At 41.3% G+C, this 18,104-nt stretch overlaps 1 protein-coding gene across 4 annotated transcripts in view; it reads left to right on the top strand.

The window, feature by feature from the left end:
- The window catches only part of NME7 (NME/NM23 family member 7), a 256,632-nt gene that overhangs the window by 28,885 nt on the left and 209,643 nt on the right, over window positions 1–18,104 (top strand). For 2 of the 4 annotated variants that reach the window (XM_042976670.1, XM_042976672.1), the window contains exon 1: window positions 5,512–5,544. The exons of the other annotated variants lie outside the window; for them this stretch is intronic. In XM_042976670.1, the coding sequence (XP_042832604.1) occupies window positions 5,527–5,544 (18 nt within the window). In that variant the 5' untranslated portion in view covers window positions 5,512–5,526. Of the gene's footprint in view, window positions 1–5,511; window positions 5,545–18,104 lie in introns of those variants that run through there. 4 annotated transcript variants of the gene reach the window in all.

Here is an 18,104-nt window from a genome sequence, read left to right as displayed (position 1 = left end):
TTCCTTTGGGAATTTTTCATGAAATTACCAGCTTTTATCTATCCTAATTTTTTTTTTGGGGGGGGATTCTTAATCAGTTCTGTTTCCTTGCTCAAATTCTAGTCCCACAGCTCCAAATGATTACTATAATAATTAGAAATTCTTCCTTCACTTCAAGATCTGCAGGCCTAAATGTAATCTCATCATACGTACTCTTGAAAAGATCCTCCTTTCCCCCATTCACTTTGGCTTGAAACCTGGAAAACAGCTTTGATTGATCTCTAGCCCTTACTCCCGTATCTCTTCCTTTCCTTTCACTGACTTATTACCCCTTACTTAAAAATGTCTCATAGCCATCATTTCCTCTTCATTCTTACTATTACCCTTTTTAGGCCTGGATTAAAACATCTGGTTTGTCTCCTAACTGGTCTCCCTGATTTAAATGCTTTCTGCTCTCATCTAGCCAGCCAACCAGCCAGCCATGATATTGGAAAGCATTTATTGAACACCTGCTTTTGCCAGATCATTTTTTAGGTCCCTGCAAGGTAGCCCTTCCCTCAAGAGTCCATATTCCTGTCAAGATCAATATTATAGCTTCATGATCATATTTCTTTATGCAGATCGTTCACGAGCACAGTGATTCACTATTCTCATTTTGTCTTAAAATGTAAACATACTACTTATCAAACTTTCTGCGTCCTCTTGGAAGCTCCATCCTCCCAGTTTCCAAGAACACTCATCCTTATTCCCAGTTCTGCACTCTTGGGGCTCTTGTCATGATGTTTGTGTGGACTGCTCTTGTTCAAATGCCTATAGTTTTGTATCACACATCCTATCTCTGAATTATTTTTTATTATATTTTTGCTGTTGTTCCATGTGTATTGGTCTTTATTTGTCAATTTAGACTGATTGCAAAGCCCCTAAGGATCTGGATGATGATTTTGTGTATGCCCCTTTCTCCCACCCAGGACCCAGGGCGGAGTCTAGAAGGGTGTTTATTCTATCCCTCTATAAATTCAGTCTGTATAGAGCCTGCTGAAGACCGGCCGATGTGAAAGGAATCCACTGTCAGCATATTTGATACACCTTTTGTTATGTTACTAAAAATAGAAAATCTGATGTTGAACTTCTAGGAATAATGAGAAGGAGGAGTTGGGTGTAGTGCCTGGTGCTATATCTCTTCTTCCCTCTCCACCACCGGTGTTTGTAGGAGTTGAGGGTGGGGACCTCAGTTGCCATCCAAAAGGCATGGGCCTCACAGGAGCTTTGGAGGTACTCTTGTTTTTTGTTCATTGATTAATGAAACTTGTGCCCGTTTGAATGCAAGAACTCTATGTGGTTTGGCCGAAGCATGTTAAAAACAACTTGTAAATATGTTAGTGACCAGGAACGAATAGTCACCTGAAGTAATAGATATGCAAGGTAAAGTTTTTAAGAAGGAAAAGTAGTAAAGTAGTAAGATACAGAAATACATATACAGTGGAGTTGTTTTGTAATCTTGCAACAACAGGTAAAATAGCCACATAAAAATCCTGCTCAAGTGTATTGGGCTAGGCCTGGTGTAAACGGTTTTCAACAGGAATCGGTTATTCTGTGAGTCTAACGTTGAAACATTGACTAGGTATAGACTGAATGTCAGCTTGTAGAAGGCACTGGGGTGGGCACTTTGGGGGATGTAAAGATGACCTCATTTTTGACCTCAGGAACTCCCATTATCGTAGAAGATAAGACGTGTCCGTAAACAGTGTACGTATGCTTCCGAAGCCTCAGATAAAGTGCAAGGAGATTTCAAAATACTGAAAAATATCTTTCACCTGGGAGGTTCATGGGGCATTTTCTTGAGCAGGTGGAATTTGAATTGTGTCTTGACAAGAAACTGTGTGAAGATTTTGAAGGAAATGAGAGAGAGCGTTCAAAGGTTTAGGAGAAGGGCCATACATAACAAGATACATGGTACTTATCATCAGTTCAGGTCTGCAGCAATTAGGTGTTTATTTCAGCCACAGTCAGAATTAAAGTGTGATCCTGTTTTGGTTCATTCCTGGAAAAACTAAATCGGCCAGTTATGTACTTGCTATCATTTAAAAAAAATTTTTTTAAGTTTATTCATTTTTGAGAGAGAGAGAGAGAGGGAGAGACAGAGCGTGAGCAGGGGAGGGGCAGAGAGAGAGAGGGAGACACAGAATCCCAAGCAGCCTCCAGCCTCCGAGCCGTCAGCACAGAGCCCGACGCGGGGCTCGAACTCACGAACCGTGAGATCATGACCTGAGCTGAAGTTGGACGCTCAACCGACTGAGCCACCCAGGCGCCCCTACTTACTATCATTTTAGAATCTACCTCCGCTCATCTTTACTCATCATCCTGAAGGAGCCAGCCGATTTATCCTAGGATGTGATGGTGGGCTAAACCGGTTCCCTGATTCCCACACCCCTTCCTCCGACCTCTGCAAATAAGAGTTTGTGCTTGGCTATCGACCCACCCTTGTAGAGACAGCAGTCAGGCCCCTCAAAAGGAAAAGCAAGTTCCAGCTCTGGAGTTCAGTGGCGAGGAGCACAGGTGGTTAGAAGGCCCGCCATCTTCCTGAGCGGATGGGCTTTTATTTTGGCAAATCTGCTTGCGATAGATTCTCTTCTCCCTTTGTATAGCTTTTGCTCGATAAACAGAGGAGTCAGTAGAAGACATTTTAGTTTGTGTCAAAGTTCAATACCTTGCAGTTTGTCAGAGTGGAAAAGAGGATGAAGGTAGGAGGATTACGATAAGCCGAAACGTGTAAATGGTTTTACCCTGCGTAGATCTTAAACATTTCCCTTTCTTAAGTGATAAACCAAAGTACAGTGGAGGTTGTTCACTGCTGTCCAGTCATGAATAGAACTACTATTTTATAACTTCGCCCCAAATTTCCAGTTCTTTATAGTCCACTGAGTCATTCTTTTAAATAGTAATGACAATCCTTTGTTAAACTCGTATTGACTTGTAGAAGGTGGCGGACTCATGAGATGCCATAGGAAATGAGGGACGTGGCAAAGGTCGCCTCCCATCTTGGGCAAGCAGGAACATGTAGTGAGAAACATGCTAACAAAACTTGCAGCAAATCCGATTTCTTTTTTAAATTCACTTAGTATTGCATCACTTGATGGGAGAGAGAAAAACTCAAGTGGCATTGAGTTATGACCTCATAGATTCCTGTAACATATACAAATAAATATCCCAAGAACCCGAATACATTAGAAACTGGATGTTTGGCTATTAAAGTGGTCGTGTAGCAAGTGGTTTTTCTCGCTGGCTAGAACAGAACAGCGTAACCCCAGGGAAGTGATGTTCGGCTCTCCCACTTCTTCTGTTTTAGATCAGTGATTCAGAAACAGTGCTTCCTTCTTGCCTCCTCTTTCTGGGAGAGCGCCAAGCCACGTGACTCCTTGTTCCACACAGTCCCGACCCAATAGTGGCACATGCTCTTTCCTTACAACCTCATTGAACTTCAGGCTCATGATGTCCTCACCCTTTGGAGCCAGTAGTCTAAGTGCAATGGTGGGCCAGTGGCCAAGGTGAATTAAAATATCCCTCAGGGGCGCCTGGGTGGCTTGGTCGGTTGGGCGTCCGCCTTCGGCTCAGGTCATGATCTCACGGTCCGTGAGTTCGGGCCCCGCGTCGGGCTCTGTGCTGACAGCTCGGAGCCTGGAGCCTGTTTCAGATTCTGCGTCTCCCTCTCTCTCTGCCCCTCCCCTGTTCATGCTCTGTCTCTCTCTGTCTCAAAAATAAATAAACGTTAAAAAAAATTAAAAAAAAAAAAAAGGAGTTCCTCCAGTTCTTGGAAAATACAGTTTTTTCCCCCTTTGTAGTCACTTTTTAAGTTAGCACATTTATTTTTTTCATTTTTTGTAATGTTTATTTTTGAAGGAGAGAGAGAGAGAGAGACAGAGTGTGAGCGGGGGAGGGGCAGAGAGAGAGGGAGACACAGGATCCGAAGCAGGCTCCAGGCTCTGAGCTGTCAGCACAGGGCCCAACGTGGGGCTTGAACCCACGAACCGTGAGACCATGACCTGAGCTGAAGTCAGATACTTAACCGACTGAGCCACCCAGGCGCCCATTTTGCACATTTATTTTAGTGACTGATAAGTCGTTGCTTGGTTCCAATAGGGAAAAACTTTTTTTTTTTTTTTTTTTTTTTTTTTTTTTTTTAAGTGTGCTCAGTCTGAGTAAAGGAGAAGATGTGGAGGGAGACGGTGGGCGGTTTATGGTGTTTTTTCAAAGGTTTTTGACCTTATTTGTACGTCATGAAATCAGTTCAGTGTGTTTAAAAAAAGTAGGATAGAAAATAATCTTAGTCCACAGCACATAGTAAGGATAAATATTGCTGCGTAAAATTTGCCAGTAATATATTTACAGGTATGGACGTATCGCGCTGTGATGAGAAGTTACAAAGTTTGAAAGCCACCATTCTAACGAAGTTTTAAACATGTGGGAAAGAAGATATATAGTGATAAGTAGCTGTTCCTGAATTGTATGCATGTTCTGTGATGAAGAAAATGACTTTAATCATTCTGAGTCTTTTCTGAATTAGATTCTAAGCTGCTTCAACAGTCTTATTCATTTGCCTTTGTAAACACTGTCCACTCCTATCTTCTGGGCTCAGTACAGGGTTGACCCTTGAGCAACTTGGGTTTGAACTACCAGGATCCACTTACGGCATTTGTTTGTTTGTTTGTTTTTAGGAGTTGGCAGAAAAAGCTACAAGGCTTTATTCACAACTGCCTGCCCCAGTCTCCACAGGACTGAACGAAAGGTGACCATTGCAGAGGTCAGGCCTGCCGTCCTCTGAGTACCCAGGAGAGCTGCTGGCTGTCAGCAGCCCTTGGGGCCCCAGGGCTGGGAGGGCTACACGTCACCCGATGGGCTGATGGGGGGCGGTGGAGTGGGGTCCGGTGCTGCGGCTCGGACTGAAGAGGGGGAATGTGTCCAGAAGGCAGGGAGGGCGCTGTGCATGGCGCCCCATACCCAGTATCCCACTCCCAAGTCTTCTGGTGCCAGGCTCCAGGGCGATGCACGGTTGGCCTTCGGCCTCGGCCCCCTACAGGTGGGCACAAATCACTCCCTCCGTGGCACCCTGGTCCTGTGGTCTTCCACAGCTGCCAGTAGCCATGAGCCGGTGGGACACCTCCAGGCAGATGGGCCAGCTGTGCTGCGCCTCCAAGCCCACCTCACTGTCCGTGGCCCCCCGTGTGGCTCTAACAAGCAGAGGCCACCAGGCTGCTGAGTGTCGCCACCACTGGGGGGCCCGGGCCATCACTACTGCCCCTGTCTAGCCTAGTCTGCCTATGTTAGAAGGTGAGGGAGGGTCAGTAATGCATCCTCCGGACTGAGCAGGCCCTTTAACACTGAAAAAACGAAGCAGGCCCCTCCATACCATTCGGGATAGAGCTTTATTCAGGGTAACTTACTGACAGGGGCAGTTGGGCAGTTGGACAGAGGGGTAATGCAGCGGTGCGCAAGCCCTTATCCTCTGCCCCCTCCGGACCTGCATCCCCAGCTTTTTATGGAGCAAGGAGCATGGCGGTGGAGTCACAGGTGATTATCTTAGAGTGGTGCCATATGTGTCCCAGAAGGGAGAACAAGAGGGAGGGCCAAAGATGGAGTCAGTGTCGTCAGCACTCCTACAGCCTGGAAGCAGGTTTTTCTCAATAAATATAGGTACAGTACTGTAAATGTACTTCCTCTTCCTTAGGAGGTTTTAAATAACTTTTTCTCTAGCTTAGTCTCTTACAGGAATATAGTATTTAATACACATAACGTACAAAATACGTGTTAATTGACTGCTTGTGTCATCAGCAAAGCCTTCAGCCAACAGTAGGTTATTAGTAGCGAAGTTTTACGGGAAGGAAAAATCCTGCCTCCACCCTTCAAGGTCTTCCAACTGGACTAAGAAGTAAATTTACACGAGAGGTAACTGGAGAGCAAAATCGAAGTTGTATGTTTGCGTGGAGGCCCAGTAATGAAATTGAGACCCAAGTAAATGACCAAACCAGGTAGTTTCTATGTTCTTTAGACAAAGAGACAATAAATTTGTGAGGAATTGGCAGGGGAAGGAAAACATGTTTGGGAGCTTTAATTAGTAAGGAATTCCGAGGGGAATTTGGGCTGAGGTAGAAGTTAGAAAGAAACAAGGTTTGTTCCTACAGCTTTGTCAGCTTTAAACTTTCTACCTCTGGTGATAAGGGTGTCTTTTTACTTCTTAGTACAGGCAGGGCATCTTTCATAAGGGAGATTTATTTTCTGCCTTGGGGAGGGGGTCCGAGTGTCCTGGCACTGGCTGTTCCCCCAGTAGCTTCAGTTCGAAATAATATGCCATTGTGGCACATTTTGGGCAGCCTGCCCTTGGCTCCTACAGGAGTCAAAAGTTATACTCAATTTTGAACCGAGCGCGGGTGGGTGCCCGAACCTCCAAGTTGTTTAAGAGTGAACTATTCAATTTGACACTTTGATGACTGGCAATTAGTATTTATATCTTAACAATGACTCTTTGGAGTTCTAGAAGTGTAAAATATGCAAGCAGCAGGCACTTAAAATTTTCAGTTTTTACAATTTCAGAAACTAGAAGTCTAGTACTATTTCAGACATATAATAGCTCATTTATATATAATGCCCTCAGGTTTTTAAAAATACATTTTTTTTTTTTTTTTTGGAAAACTAAAGTTTCTTGGGATGATCTCTTGATTTACTGTGTGGGGGCAGAAGGGTCCAGAATATTGTTTTTCAAGATGCATTCCTGAATACCTATTATATAACACAGAATTCTAGAACCAGCAAAAATACCCTTCAGAAAAATGGAGGTGGAATGAAGACATTTCCAGACAGATATCTAACATCTGCTGTGTCTTTGAATATGTAACACCACATCATATTACTGTTACTACCGCAGTTTTTTCTTTTATGCATGCCTTTCTATTCTGTGAACTGATTTTCATTCCCTAGAAATCTGACGTTGACTGAGCAACTCCTTTCCCTTGATCTCTTGCAACACATCTATTTTTTTTTTTAATGAGGTGTAGTCGACATACAATGTTACGTTAGTTTCAGGTGTACAACATAGGGATTCAACAAGTCTCTAGGTTATGTTGTATTCACCACAAGTGCTATTACAATATCATTGACTGTATTCCCTATGCTGTACCTTTTATCCTTGTGACTTACTTATTTCATAACTGGAAGCCTGTATCTCCCACTGCCCTTCACCCGTTTTGCCCGCCCTCTCACCCTTTCCGCTCCGGCAACCATCAGATTGTTCTCAGTATTCATGGGTCGGTTTCTTTTTTGCTTGTCTATTCATTTGTCTTTTATTTATTTATTTATTTATTTTCAACTTTTTTTATTTTATTTTTGGGACAGAGAGAGACAGAGCATGAACGGGGGAGGGGCAGAGAGAGAGGGAGACGCAGAATCGGAAACAGGCTCCAGGCTCCGAGCCGTCAGCCCAGAGCCTGACGCGGGGCTCGAACTCACGGACCGCGAGATCGTGACCTGGCTGAAGTCGGACGCTTAACCGACTGCGCCACCCAGGCGCCCCTCATTTGTCTTTTAGATCGCACATATAAGTGAAGTCATGTGATATTTGTCTTTCTGTGACTTATTTCACCTAGCATAATACCTACTAGGTCCATCTGGTTTGTCACAGATGGCAAGATCTCATTTTTGTGTGTGTGACTGGGCAATATTCCATTGTGTGTGTATCTCACACATCTTATTTATTCCTTCATCTATTGATGGACACTTGAGTTGCTTTCTTATCTTGGCTCTTATTTTAAATAATGCTGCAGTAAACATAAGGTGCATATATCTTTTCAAATTAGTGTTTTAATTTTCTTTGGGTAGATACCCAGTAGTAGAACTATATGGTTATTTCTATTTTTAATTTTTTGAGAAACCTCCATACTGTTTTCCACAGTGGTTGCACCAATTTACATCCCCACCAGCAGGGTATAAGTGCTCCTTTTTCTCCACATCCTCATCGACACTTGTTACTTATTTTCTTTTTGATTCTAGCCATTCTAACAGGTGAAAGGTGATACCCCATTATGGTTTTGATTTACATTTCCCTGCTGATTAGTGATGTCGAGTATCTTTTCATGGGTCTGTTGGCCATCTGGATGTCTTCTTTGGAGAAATGTCTATTCAGGTCCTCTGCCCATTTTAATTGGATTATTTGGGGGTTTCTGGTGTTGAGTTGAATAAATTCTTCATGTATTTTGGGTATTAACCTTTTATTGAATAAATCATTTGCAGATACCTTCTCCCATTCAGCAGATTGCTTTTTTGTTCTGTTGATGGTTTCCTTTGCTGTGAAAACGCTTTTTATTTTGGTGTAGTCCCAATAGTTTATTTTTGCTTTTGTTTCCCTTGCCTGAGGAGACATATCTGGAAACATGTTGCTACAGCTGATGTCAAAGATATTACTACCTATATTGTATTCTAGGAGTTTTGTGGTTTCACGTCTCACATTCAGGTCTTGAATCCATTTGGAGTTTATTTTTGTGTAGAGTGCCATAAAGTGGCCTGGTTTCATTCTTTTGCATGTAACTGTCCAGTTTTCCCAGCACCATTTATTGAAGAGACTGTCTTTCCCCCATTGTATATTCTTGCCTTGTTTGTCGTAGGTTTACTGACTGTATGTATAATCATGGGTTTATTTCCAGGCTCTCTGTCTGTTCCATTGATCTACATATTTGTTTTTGTGCCGGTACCATACTGTTCTGATTACTGTTGCTTTGTAGTATAGCTCGGAATGCAGAATTGTGATACCTTCTTTCTCAAGATGACTTTGGCTCTTATAGTACATCTTACGTGCAACTGTCAGAAACATGTAAGAAGTGCTTCAGTAACCTGTCAGAGCTCTTTTACAACTCTAGAATAGTTCCTATTTTTCTAGAATTGAGGCCCAACTAATCTTCCATTGTTAGTGACCTCTAGTTTCTTATCACTGTCTGCTTTTGTGCTGCGATATACCTTGTAGACAGGCTACCTTTCTCACTGTCTCCCATCTGTGTTTCTCTTTTGGTTGATCCAGAACTCTTGGTTCTTTTCTTGATTCAATGCTTTTGATGTCTGGAAATGGGTATTGATTTTTAACATCAGACTTTTGTTTGAATCCCAGCTCTGGCCCTGACTAGGTGTTTGATCTGCAGAATCCCTGCATAATTAACTTCCCTCCTGAACCTCTTTCTCATCGGTGAGAATGAGAGGGAGAGCCTCCATGACAGGTTTGTGGCAAGAGTCAACTGAGATTGGGTTCTAAATATGCCTGACAAACTGTGTAGCTTGTCTCCCTTTCCCTCCCTACCTGCTTAATTCAGGATTTATTTCTAACTTTTCTGAGGGATAAATAAGATTTGTAAGGGTTAACTAAAATAGTAGCGGGTTAGAGAACATTGGAAGAGTTGTAAGTACAAGCAATCAGATGTTAACAGCGACTCCTGATTCATATAGGCTTATGATAGTTGGTACCCTAAAAATAACAATAATGGTGCTGCCTGCCTTCCTTCCTGCCTTCTTTTTCTTTTTCCTGTTTTTTTTTTTTTTTTTTTTTTTAAAGAATTCTATGTCTTTAGTACTTTCCTATGCTCTCCTGAGGCCTAACCAAAATACGAGGTCCCTGGAAGAATAAGGGACTTTTCCTTGTTAAGTGGCTCCATAACATTGGAGACATTTAAAATGCAATGAAGATGATTTCATACTATTACCACGTATTATTCAGAAATATTCCTCTTCACTTAAGATGCACACAAATGCACATACATGCACGAACTCATTCTTCACCCCGAGCGCTTGTGAATTGGATGAAGTACTTTTCCATCCGTGTTAGCATTTTGTTTCTTCTGAATTTATAATTGATGTGAGATTAGATAAGTATGACTTTCAATTTCTTCTGCCTTTCCCCCAGGCTTAGTACTATCAGGACTAAAAAATTACTTGAAAACATGCCTTAATTTACTGGTGAGCCATTCAGTGGAGATTTTGGTAATTTATTTGACGGAATTTTCTGTGCTTTATTTCTGATATCAGAGAAGCCTTGGGTGTGCACTTTCTCATCTGGAAGATTCCTGTCTCTTAAATCAAGTGTGGAGCACTTCTGCTTTGCTTTGTAGAATTGGAGGCCAGTTGTTCAGATATTCTTCTCATTTCATAGACGTAGCTCCTCGGATTCCTGCTTGGCCCTGCACCCCTAGTCACCTAAGTAGTTTGCATCTTCGAGTAGTTAAATGGTAACGTGTGATACCTGCTCTTTTGGACATATTGGTTGCTAGTAAGTATAATATCTAGCATGACTTTAAATATTAACTCTAGAACGGGAATACTTTATTGTTATTTTCCATAATATCTTTGGTTTCTGTGCTAAGCCGAAGCACAGGGTTTAATTTTTCACAGCTATAATTTGCAACAGTAGTTTCATGTTGATTGATATATTGGTATGATTTATGATTTATGATTTTTTCAATGGTGTCTTTCCTTTGAGAAGTTTGAATTATAATCCTAATGATTAGATTGGGTAACAGATGATGTTATAAAACTCAGAAAGAAAATTGTTGCTCAGTTTCTTATTGGTGAACACTTTGAGCTCTCTAAAAGGCAAGATTCTGTGCTCCTACTCTGATTTATTAACATGTCCTTTATAAAAAATTGCTTAGTATTGCAGAAATAACTATACATCCAGTAGCTTTTCATAAACGTACAATTTCAGTCACATTTCTATTTTTCTGTCCTTCACAAAATCTTTTTTCCTTCATACTGATTTTTCTGCAAGGGCCTTAAAAAAAACTACTGACTAGGATTTGCTGCAGCCAAGACTGCAGTATCACAAATCAAGAGAGGCTCTCCCTATATATCAGAACAAGGCCAGTGCAGCGCTAAAGTCACAGATGGCTCTACAAGCCACTGTCACTGCTGGAAAGACGTAGGCAACATAAATCCCAAGTGACTTCCGCACACTGAGGCGTTTAATCCCCACAATTACCCTAGGAGGAAAGTTTATTAATAGTCCCATTTTACATTTCCGGAAACCAGGGCTTGGAGAGGTTGAATATCGTATCCAAGGCCACATAGCCCAGGTCTGTCGGCCTCTAGAGCCCATGCCTTTAGGCATTCTGAAGTATTCCCCAGCCGACCCAAAAGTAAGCCCTTAATAGTTTCCTGGGTCTTCCCTTCGTGCAGCACAGTGCTGGGCCATGCCAGCTCCTCCCCACGAATCATAGCAACTATCGCAGCAGCAGCAGCAGACTCCGTTTGGTCTAGGCATTGCACTGCACGATCCTGATAGGGCCAGGTCCAATCAGGATGTGGTGAATGATGGCTGTAGGGTCATCAGGAGGACAGTGGTTCTTTCTGACCCATAACATTGAAGTAGATGAGGCCAAGACACGATTATACTTGATGATACGAGCTTAATAAACTTACTCTTGAACTAAGGGTAGGCATGTGTGCCTGGAGAAGATTGTTAGTTTCACATGGTCCGTGTATGACTGGGCCTTCCTTTAAGCAGTGACCAAGAGAGGGGTGGTGTGATTTGATTTTCCAAAGGCTTGGTTACCTTTCAAATGTCATTTCACGTGGAGTTTCAAAACTAGGGGGGAGATTTTCTTAAAATCACCTATTTTATCTTATAAGTTATGTGAAATTATGTGAGTTTTACATTCTGTTCAATAATATATAGGTTTGTTATAATGTAAAAATGTTTACTTACCATTAAGAAAGACTGATGCTCTAGGAAGTCTCTCTCTCTCTCTCTCTCTCTCTCTCTCTCTCTCTTTACCTACCTCAACGAATAAATAACACTGTATCTGCCTGTCTATACCTCTAACTGAATGGACAAAGAACTTTCGCCCTTTACAGAAATTAACTCAAATGCATCATAGACCTAAAAGTAAGGCACAGAACCGTAAAACACAGGCACGGAGCAAGCACAGGTTAGTTAACTTCATTTAGGGCTGGGTCTTGGATGAGAAGAATTGTTAAGATAATGATTGAAATGGCAGACCAAGGAACCTAAGCTGGATGAGGAAGGAAGTGAAGGAAAGACAGGCTGGTGGGTTGGCGATGTGTGAAAGGACCGTTACGCTGGAAAGAGGGAGAAGTTGGACAACCTGAGTGCAAGGACAGGAGGATGTGGGCAGGGAACAGAGCGCTGGAGGCATGGCATTTGGTGGTGGAACACTTTCAGGCGATAACACGGGCCCACATGTCACCAACTCAACTGTATTGAATCAACTGATTCTGTCCTTTCTTCCAGCATTGTCTGCAAGTTCAGCCACTATCATGATTTATAGCCAATATACGTGTGGTTTTTAAATTTCACCTGTTTTACGGAAGCATATTATTATTTCTGTTGGTTGTCCCCTATTTTTTTTTTTTTCTTACAAGGAATTGAGAGAAGGGAAAATGTTTTCAAAATGAATGGAAGGAATTTACCTACGTCATTAGCATGTGCATGGTATAATCTGACTATTTTAAAAAATGGCTGCACTGGGAAGTGACTCATTCCGGAATGCATTTGAATAGATGCAATTTTCATATGCTACATTTTAAAATGACATTTTCCTTTTTTAGGTGTAACAAAGTAAGTTGGGAAAAAACAATCTGAGATTTTTCTACGTTTGAAGAAGCGTACCATCAAAGGGAAATTAAAAATTGTAACGTGCTGTACAGCACGTTCTGATGAGTGGCCCTATCAGTGCAGAATGGATTTTAAGTACAAAATCAAAATGACTTCTGTTAACTGAGTCAACTGTGAAAGAGCAGAACAATCAATCCAGAGCCAGTAGTTCTAAGTTCCTCGAAATTGCTTGACTGGCTGCTAGATTGTAAGGACCGGGTTTGTTTCTAATTGCCATTGTCATATCTTGACATACCTGAGTACCTGGCATAGAACATAGAACATGGCAAGTGCTCTGTTTGTTGGACAAATGAATTGGTGGATGGGAATAAGGTAATGTACATAGTCTGATGGCCTTGCCTTCTGCTTTTCAGAGGGCAGGTAGTGAGGCCTATACGGGCACTTGGGAGGTTTCCTTAACGTTCCTGTTACTATACCCATTGCTTGTTTCCTTTGTTTCTTTGTTTTCTGTTTTTGTCTTCCCATTCTGATTTTATAGTATGGCTAGTAGAAGAGAACTCCCAAGGTTATAGATGAAATACGATGTGAAGAAGGGTCTACTGATGAGTATTAATCTTTGTTGGGTGTTTACGTAGTTAAATTCTTACACAGTGAAAGAGAAAAAAAGAAAGACCAGCTTCAGGTTTTCAGTGTAATTTAAAATTAAACTATAAAGAAAACTACAAATTAGAAAACAATTTAACCCCTCCTGACATTAAACAATAACAAAAAATACAAGCATCAATCAGGTGGAACATTTCATAATGGTGTACATTGAAAAGTAGCCTCCTCCCCCCCCTCCCCCCGCCACCCCCTCACACACCACATACTCCCCAGCGGCAACTATTTGTGACATACTCTTCAGTGTCCTTCTGAACAACTGTTCCCTACCTAGCCCAGGATTTTGAATTGAATATTAAAGATTTGGGTCATCATCACCCAAGTTCCTTGGCAATAAAAATGCTCATTATGTTGTTCAATGCTGATCTTTTGCAGCAGGAACAGAACTGCTTTTTGTTCGATACTCTGATTACCGTTTCCCCACTGTGAGTCACATTTAGCTGTTGTTTACATAATCATCAGCATATTGTTTCTTACTATTTGCCATCTTGCAGAACCACTGTGCTCTCTGTGACTTAAGGTCTATTTGGCTTTTCACCCTCCCCCTCTTTGCACCCTCCCCCTCCAGTGCAGCGCCTGAAAGCTTCTATTCCATTTTTTTGGCTTTCTACTTAGCCTTTCAGGGAGTTGTAGGGGAGGAAAACATTTTCCTTGACCTTCTTAGGGTCCCTGGCTATGTCTGAATACTGACAAAGACAGATTAATAGGAGAAAACACATCAATTGATTTAAGTTTTATGTGATATGGGAGCCTTCATAAGGATAGCAAGGCCTGTTTGCTGGGATTCTTTTTTTTTCCACGTTCCTTTGTCCTGAGAGATAAGGATGCTGCTTTCTTCTGGGAAGGCACCTGTCACACGAGGGATTTATAACCTGTTTCAGGGAAGAGGCTTAGGAAAAGGTCAAAGTGACCTTCTTCTTTTGCGGTTTTCTCAAGCTCCTTCAGCTTAAAATATTCACTGTGCCAAGGTGCCGCTAAAAAAAAGACATGCCAAAACCCAAACAAAAACTAGATGGCCCATTAGTGATTAGTTACAAAATTGGAACACAGTGCACTTGAGTGCGAGGGATCCGTTATCTTTTTATGTGTAAATTATATTTAGAATGTCCAGAAGAAGGAAAACGTTTTGGCTACTTTAAGAAAAAGTCACTTTGTGCTACTGTGTGATCTTTAAATGCTCTGCAGAAGCCTATGTCCGATGGAAGCTGAAACCTTTAGTGTCCCTGTGACCATCCAGTCAGTGACGTTCTCCACAGATCTGTGACCCAAAAATGGAGGTGTCCCTTCGTACTACTTCCGTGTTAGTTTCTCCCTCTTGAGTTGGCCCTGGAGGTCTGGTCCCATGGAAATCTCTGAGTCACAGCACGTGTAGCTTCCTGGTCGGGCTCGGTCATGAACTAGCTCTGTAACCTTATGGAAGTCATTTATATTCACTGGGCCTCAGTTTTTGTTACCCATAAAGTGAAGGGTTCAAACAAAATGATTTTCAATTTTGACATCATTAAAATAATAAAAGGGGTTAAGATACAGAACAGATGAACATACGGGAAGAGAAGCAAACATAATATAAAAACAAAGAGGGGGACAAAACATGAGACTCTTAAATACAGAGAACAAATCTGAGGGCTGCTGGAGGGGTTGTGGGTGGGGTGATGGGCGTGACACCTGTAGGGATGAGCACTGGGTGTTATGCATAGGGGATGAGTCTCTGGAATCTACTCCTGAAATCATTATTATCTATGGTAACTACCTTGGATGTAAAGTAAAAAATAAGTAAAAGACAATAATGTAAGGGGAATCGCATTCTTTGTTAGACTTTGCTCAGTTTAGCTGAAAAATAGAAATGTTTAAATTTCAAAGGCAACTTTGGTGTTGGAGGTGTGTGGGTGTGTCTATATCAGGCAGCGAGCAAAAGGCTAGCCTGAATGGGACATTCAGGTGCACTCCTGTTTCGTGCCCAGTCCAGAAGTCCCACTGCTATACCTCTAGACATCTTTTTCATTCCGTTCCGTTCCATTCCATTCCATTCCATTCCATTCCATTCCATTCCATTCCATTCCATTCCACTTCACTCCACTCCACTCCACTCCACTCCATTCCATTTCTTTGGAGAGAGAGGGAGAGAGAGGATCGCATGTACACGAGCTGGGGAGGGGCACAGGGAGAGAGAGAGAATCTTAAACAGCCTACATGCCTAGCACAGAGCCCAACGCAGGGCTCAGTCTTACAACCGTGAGATAATGACCGGAGCTGAAATCAAGAGTTGGACACTTAACCGACAGAGCCACCCAGGCACCCCGAGGCATCTTTTGACTCTTCGAAGTAACCAGACTTTCTACTGCAAAGATAAATCAGAAAGTGAAGTTTAAATCGCATTTGGCTACAATTTGTACCTGGCATAGTTGGCCCTTTTTCATAGAGGGCATAGTACCTGCTTGAGAGTTAGTTTTCCTCATCATAAATGGAAATTCCATTATTATTTTTATGTAGTTTTAAATAATCTTGTTGAGATAAATCACAGTTATAAATGAAGGAATGGGATAATTTTCCAAGAGAATATGAAGGATTTTTTTTTCTTTGTGTGTAGATGCTGTTCTGAAACTCTAGGTTAAAATCTAAGAGGTCAGGTAGAACTTTAGGCATTTTTGAAATCTTGTGGGTATAGTTTCTGTCTCTCTTTCTGTGTGATGCTTACTTATCAGAGATTTATTTAAGTGCTGTGTAGTGTTGCAGACTTTTCCGTCAACATCAATCATTAGGTGGTTCTGAGGGAATTTTTAAAGCTAACAGCTCTTTTATCCTTTTCCCAATAAAGTATGACCTTTGGTTTCTGTTGGCCTTTTTTCCCCTTTACCTTAAAAAAGTAATTGCTTTATTATTTTCCTTTAGAGCTTATGACTACATTAGAATAACTAATGCTCACAGTGAAAATGATTTAAAGCAGCAACTTATGGGCAATACAATACAATTTCTGTAATTTCCTAGATAGCATCCGCTTTATAACATTTTTTGGTATTTTACACACCAATGCTATCTTAGAAGGACACGCTTCACTGACTTGATTCTTAAAATTTTGGAATTGGGATGTAATTGAAAAGCAGTATTTGTTAAATATGTTTGATGTCACAGGGAATGAGATGATTCTCTTATTGCATTTCCTAATCATTAATCTTCTCCTAATGATTGATAAAGGCAACAAACTTGACCCTGTTTAGAATTATTTAGCTTTACATGGAGGAGTAGATAAATAACTCAGTTCATTAGTGGATGGAGGCCCATTGAATGGATACGTTCTTAAATAGTGGCTTTTGTGTCATTTTTCATAGCCAGTGCTGTTTAATGGGACAAAGCATAGTGAGTTCCCACTTATTTCTTTGTTATGTAACCTTGGACCAGCGTTCAAAAATTTTAAGTTTTACTATCCTTGTCCACGAAATAGGGGTACTACCTATTTTGTCTGTTGTGAAAATGAAATGAGATCATGTCAAGAGCCTGCTACTTAGTAGGTACTTTAAAAATTATTGTTATTGTCATGATGAGTGGTTGCCATTCATTTCTTAAAGTTTGAATGTCACTGATTTGTTAAACAGTCTGAGAAATGTTTTCCCATTGTCTGAGGAGTAGGAGAGGGAGAAGATTCATTCTAACATAATAGAGCGTGGAAAACTGAACAGAACGTCCCTGATTCACGTATCTATTATTTTAAGAGAGATTCTTGTTCACGAATATTCGTTGGAATTTGAGAACAGGTCGAGCAACTGATGTAGGAGATATTTTCTTTGCTGTACATAATTTGATGAACATTGTCTACCTTTTACACCTTTTATATTCATTTTGACATACATCCAAATTCTATGTATTTTCTATCCCACAAGGCATTATTACTATTTTCATGCATAATATTTATTTAGATTTACCCACATGTTTACGTCTCCACTGTTTTTCAGCCCCTTCTTTAACTCCTTGAATCATCTGGTATAATTTTCCTTTTTCCTTTGGAACTGCCTTTAGAATTTCTTTTAATGCAGGCACACTGGTAATAAGTTTTCTCTTTTTGCTTATCTAGAAATGTCTTTATTTCACCTTTACTTTTTAGAGGATATTTTTTGCTAGCTAGCGAATGCTATATTAGAGTTATTTTTAGTTCTCGAATTTCCACTTGACTTAAAAAAAAGATTCTGGCTCTCTGGTGAAATTCTTCATCTCAATGTATTTTTTTAATACCTATCTTCATTGTTTTGAAGCCTTTGTCAGATAATAGGTAAGCTACTCATGGATCTCTTTCTATTGTCTGCTTTTTCTCTTGGTTCTCTTTCTTGGTGTATCTGATAGCTTATCATTGAACTTCAGGAGATGCAGGGAGCTAGAATGGGGAAAGTATCCCCTCAGTGTGGTCAAGGAGTAAGCGTTGAGTGAACATATAACTTGTAAACTTTGTAAGGGACAGTTGACCCTTTTGTTTACCTGTGCTCCTAGAGTGTTGTGCTCCAGGAATCAACAAAAAGGTGGGAAGGTTAAGAGAGTTCCTCTTCAGTGGGTTTAGACACCCATTTTTCTCTCCCCATGCTGTGAGGCTAGAGAACAAACACAGGTATGAGCTCACTTTTCTATAATGTCCTTCTCCCCAGGATCTTTGTCCCGCAAATCTTGGCCACTCCATATCCCTGTGACGTTGTCAGAAGCTCTGCTGGCTTCTCTGCCTCTTGGCAGCTTTCCTCTGCTGGCTCTTCTTAAGCTTCTCTGTCTCTTGTCCAGGCTGACATAAGACTCAACACATGTCCTCAAGTAAAAGCAGCACAAAGAATGTTGGGCCACCTCAGTAAGCTTCCTGCCTTTCCAGATCCGGGATCATCAAATTCTGGCTGCC

Source organism: Panthera tigris, chromosome F3, assembly GCF_018350195.1.
Source record: "Panthera tigris isolate Pti1 chromosome F3, P.tigris_Pti1_mat1.1, whole genome shotgun sequence".
Lineage (NCBI taxonomy): Eukaryota > Metazoa > Chordata > Mammalia > Carnivora > Felidae > Panthera > Panthera tigris.
This window is presented reverse-complemented; position numbering and strand designations above follow the sequence as displayed.